This window comes from Grampus griseus, assembly GCF_964374135.1.
Source record: "Grampus griseus genome assembly, chromosome: 20".
NCBI lineage: Eukaryota > Metazoa > Chordata > Mammalia > Artiodactyla > Delphinidae > Grampus > Grampus griseus.
The window spans coordinates 48,549,965-48,555,382 of NC_139014.1; the positions used below are offsets into that span (position 1 = coordinate 48,549,965).

Consider the following 5,418-nt stretch of genomic DNA (forward strand, 5'->3'; position numbering starts at 1 on the left):
GGCGTGTGATCCTTCGACCTGCCCTGACCTCAGCTGAGGTTCTCCACCTTTGTTCTGCTGCTGCACCTTTTGAATATAAACACAGCCATCAGCAATGCTGCTCAACAGACACTGATTCTCATCCAGAGAAGATGTCAGAATTCCAAAGTCTTAGGGAGAGGGGACAGTGAGAATCCCTGGCTGTAGGACACGGCCTTTATCACATCATTCAGAACATCTTGAATGATGCCCTTGAACCAGCACTTCCCACTGCTCCAGCTCCAGTTCCATCACTCCCTGACCCTCACAAGTTAAGCTCCAAGCAATTTTTAGTTCCGTGAATGTGAACACATCACGCATACTCACAGTTCTGTGGCTTTGCCCATCTTGTTCCCTCTGCCTGGAATATACCAGTTCCTCCACCACCAACCTGTCTGCCTTGCAAATCCTACTCACCCTGCAAAACCCAGCTCAGATGCCACCTCCTCTGAGCAGCCCTCTCTACTTCTTCTTACACAGACAGAACTAATACCCCCGTTTGTGCCACCCTGCACCATGAATATGCCTGAGGATTTTCATGCCTCCCACAGTGCTGTCATTGAGTCCTGGTCTATGTCCCTGATAGACCCCTGATAGGCTGTGACTCCTTGCAGGTGTGCACAGTATGGTGGATTTATCATTGCATCCCCTGCACCAGCCCAGTACCAACACATGGGGCCATAGTGCAAGTTTGTTCCATTGGGTTTAATATGTGTTTGGCAGGTAATGGTTCTTCCTTTTTACTCCCCACAGAAAACAAGTGATTGCTTTTCTTTCCTCATTTTTGGAAGCCCTGCCTACCACACAGCTGCAGTGGACATCCCGGTTCCTTGATGGACGAAGAAGGCCAACTGACCCAGCCTCAAGACCAGAGCTGCTGGGCCACCCTGCCCGATGTGTGCCTACATCGTATTTTCTGGTGGCTGGGAGACAAGGACAGGTCCAGAGCAGCCCTTGTCTGCAGAAGGTGGAACCAGATGATGTATTCGGCCGACCTCTGGCGATACAGGGCCATCACGTTTAGTGGGAGACATTCCAGGGTACACGCGTACGAATTTGAGTCGGCTGTTTGGTATGTTAAGAAATTTGGTCGTTATCTGGAGCACCTGGAGATCAAATTCCTGACTCCTTACAGCGTTGTCCTGACCAAGAAGTTCCAGGTCACCATGCAAGGCCTTCTGTCGTGTCTGGGCAAGAGAAACAACCGTCTGAAATCTCTCTCCATCCAGTACCTGGAACTGGACCGCCTGGTCTGGAGGAACAGCATCAGAAGCTTGTTCTTGAAAAGCTTGAGCTCCTTCTTGAAGAAAATGGGCAAACACCTGGATCATCTCAACCTAAAAGGGGCCAGGCTCACCGTGGAGCAGGGCTGCCACATCCTCAACTCCCTGAGCTACTTACGGACAGAGAGTGTGGTGTCAGAGCTCAACATCGAGGACTATTTCAGCCACCGCCTCGCTGTCTACAGCAGCCCCCAGTTCAACCAGACCATGGCCACGTTCCGCAACCTGGTGTCCCTGACCCTCAACTACAACTGCATCTCCGATGAGCTGCTGGAGAACTTGGGTGAGAACAATGCCGGCACCCTCTGGAGCATGAACATCAAGTGCCACGTTCATGACCCCCACGGGCAGGTCGTCTGGGGCATGTCCTGGGCCAAGCTGGCCAGGTACGCCACCAAGCTGAAAGTCAACTTCGTCTTTGAGAAAGTCGTGCAGTATGAGCGCTTGGCCCGGATCCTCCTACAGGAGATCCCGATCAGGAGCATTAGTCTGAGAAACTGCTCTTTCAGCAACCCCGACTGGTCCATGAAGCCCACTCTGACGGATCTCCTGCCCACCTTCCGGCACACTCTGCAGGTAGGTATGAGCTGAGGGCTGGGAGGCTTGTGAGGAGCGGCTGCCCCTCAGGTTCCTGCTCCCTGCTCTTGCCTGGGCTTGCACACACTCACTCAAGGTCAAATTGAGGTTCTGGGAAACGTCACCAAACTAAGCCTCACCCGGTCCCCAAGACCGCAGCAGAGGACAAAAGCTACTGCTCACTTCCTAGACGTGGAACCAATTCCTGATTGTCTGTTAACCAAGGAGAGCGCCTATATCCCTGGCTCAGAGCTGTGAGGCCTGAGCGCGCAGGTGCCTCTACAGGTGAGAAGCAGGTCAGCAGCTTCTGCTTCTCCACCCAGTCACAGCAGCACACAGGCCCCAGTGTGACTCCACACCAGGCAAAAAGCCAAATTTGACCCAAGTTACAGAAGAGCTCAGAGGTGTGGGCAGCTCCCCATCTATAAAATCAGGATCATTTTGTCCCCGCGCCGAAGACCTCTCAGCTGTGAGGGTTGATACTCAAGCGTATAAGTACCACTACGAACAGTGAGGGATGACAAAGTGCTAAGAGCTCATTGATGCTCACACAGCCCTGCAGTGGGCAGGCTGACATCATAGCCATTCGGTGCTGCCCATGGCCACCTGGTTAGTCCATCGCAGGGCCAGGACCACCACTTTGGTCTCCAGACTCCAGATACATTGCCTTGAAACTCCAAGTCTCATAAATTTGGATGAGATCACTTTCATTCCCAAATCCCTTCTTCCGACCACTGCTTGTCCAGTGCCCCTTATCTAAAGCACTTGAACCACCATGGGCTACCAGGCCAAAGCCGGGTCATGAAAGTGTTATGGAATGATCCAACCAGTCCCAGCATCTCTGTCCACATCCGTCTTCCCCTTTGGTGCTTTTCCAGAAACTAAGTTTTGAGTTCAACAACAACCATGAGTCTCTGGACGAGGAGCTGCACCTCCTCATCTTATCCTGCAGGGAGCTGTTTTACTTCAACATCTGGGCTTTCCTTGATGTTAACTTTGTGGAGCAGATCCTGAAGAGTCAGGAAGAAGGGCGGTGTGCCCTGCGCACACTCAAGGTAAGAGCCCGCCCGGGGTGGGTTCCACGGGGATCAGGCAAGGGCATCCAGGCCCCTGGGCGGGCAGGCGTCCAGCCCCAGCGTTCCTGCTCTGGGATGAAGGTCAGGAGCGAGGCAGGGCATGGGGACTGGATGTCTCACAAGTCCGTCCATTGGAAGTTAACAATTTCACGGAAGGGAATCTGGAGGTTTCATCCTTAGCTGGGCTTGGGCTTTTCCTGGTTCTGCCAACAATTGTACGTGTACATCATTCAGATTGTCTTTGGGGTCTGGGTGATGTAGCCACTGTGTGCGCGCGCGTGTGTGTGTGTGTGTGTGTGCGTGCGCACACGCGGGGGTGTTTGTCTGTCGGCACAGGTGAGAATTTATACAAACAGATATGAGACGCCTGAAGAGGACAGGACACTGCGGCATATTTACAGGAAGTACAGAATGCTGATCGATTCAGAGTTTAACTATTTTTCCGTCGCTTACTGCATGACGTAAGGAGCGCTCTCCAGAGGAAGAAAGCCAAGAGCACTTTGACCTTGACAATCCGAGCCTCACAGAATGACACTTCGGGCATCCCTTACCCCCAGCCCTCTTTCTCCTCTCTCTCCTCTTTGCTGGTTTCACACCAACATGACACCCCAGCAACGGCTGGGACTTCTGGTCATGTGAAGACCCCAGGTGACTTTAAAGTGCTATATTTACCAACTATCTGGGTGTGATTTCTTTTTTTTGTCATTTGGTTTTGCTTTTTGACCCTCACTGAGCCACAGAACTGAAAGCCCAAAGCCGCTTGGAGCAGTGTCTTACTCGGGGACCCTGACTCTTGCTAATCTCCCTCCGGAAAAGGTGTAAGTAGCCAGAGAGCAAATGGAGCTGCATTTTCCACTGACTGTCAGCGTCAGTTCAGAAACACTTTCTATCCCGGCTGACCTTCACATGAGAGCCTTCTGCCACTGACGCTGGCCAGGCCTGATCTCAGATGAAAGAAATTCACCAGCACATCCTAGAGTGAAGCAGGGAAATTCCCTTGTTTAGAAGGAGCCTGCTCAGAGCGGGAACTCCCTCCCACAGGAGATCAGCCCCTAATTTATCAGTGTTGTGGACTTGGGTCTCCCACATCTGCTTTTCTGGGGTCTCCTTTATTCCCCATCCAGGCAGCATGGCGCCCAGCCTGCTACAAACGTTCAGTTCTCATGTGGGGCTGAACCAGAAGTGGCCTTTACACTCATATTCACAAAGAATCTGTAATGTCCTGGAGAACTATTCCTAATGTGATGTTAAGTGAAACTGTGTTTAGCGTGATACCGATCATGTAAAAACACAAACACAGTTTTGTGGGGTTTTTTGCAGTACGCGGGCCTCCCACTGTTGTGGCCTCTCCCATTGCGGAGCACAGTCTCCGGACGCGCAGGCCCAGCGGCCGTGGCTCACGGGCCCAGCCGCTCCGCGGCATGTGGGATCTTCCCGGACCGGGGCACGAACCCGCGTCCCCTGCATCTGCAGGCGGACTCTCAACCACTGCGCCACCAGGGAAGCCCTACAGGGTTTTTTTTAAGCATAGAAGAGATATACCAAAAATCTTAATAGTTATCTCTGGGTGGTGGGATTATGGGTGATTTTTATTTCCCTTTTCATGATTTCCCCTACCTCTCAAATTTTCTACAAAGACCATGTGTTATTTTTATAGTCACAGGGAAATCTGATGGGTTTTAAACAGGGAATAAGGGTAAATTCCTGAGCCCATGCCATTGACATAGATTGCTTTTGGTCTTTTGAGATTTTTGTGCATATAGTTGCTTATAGGGGGGGTTTCCAATAGATAAAAATGAATATATCTCAGAACATTTTGACGAGTGTTTCACTTGCGATTTTATCTTATCTTTTGTGTGTTGTGTCCATATTTATGCTTAGCTTTTCAGGTCTTTGTTCAAGTTCATATTTATCCAGTGCTTTTCAATTTTCACAGGATTTCCACATTCACTGTCATATCTGAATGTCCCCGCAATGCTGTTGGGTGCCTATGGTTCCTGTTTCATGAACATTCAGAAAAGATCAACACTGGCAAGTGGTGTGGAGTCCCTATCTTGTTACCAAACTTGGGTTCTGCTGCTTGTCACTCAAGAATCCAATACTGAGAGACAAGTGTTGGGTAAAAGGAAAGATAGCTTTGTTGAGGAAGCCAGCAATCCTGGGGAGAAGGTGGACTCATGTCCCAAAGAACCAACTCCCTACTGTTGATCAGGGGCAAGAGCTTTTAAAGGGGAGTTTTAGGGGTGCACAGGTGGGTGGGGGGCTACGTGCAGAACAGCACAGTCAGCTCCAACAGTCACCTTGAAATTGGTCATGCAGAGGTCTGATCAGCCTCATCTTGATTGTTTTAAGTACAGTTAATCTTCAGTTCCAGGGTCGCTTTGTTCCCATTTCCTTGAGGCCAGTTCTTGGGATTGTGCAAGATGGAGCAGCTCATGTCATGGCCACAGTCTGGTCATCATGTA

General features: G+C 50.8%; 1 protein-coding gene across 1 annotated transcript; it reads left to right on the forward strand.

The window, feature by feature from the left end:
* Nucleotides 1-851: 851 nt before the first annotated feature.
* FBXO39 (F-box protein 39) lies at nt 852-4,723 on the forward strand (the record flags this gene model as incomplete). Its single annotated transcript, XM_082679404.1, has 3 exons — nt 852-1,877; nt 2,756-2,932; nt 3,290-4,723. The coding sequence occupies 3 exons, from the start codon at nt 852-854 to the stop codon at nt 3,416-3,418; spliced, it is 1,332 nt and encodes a 443-aa protein (XP_082535530.1). The 3' UTR covers nt 3,419-4,723.
* Between the last annotated feature and the right edge of the window lie 695 nt (nt 4,724-5,418).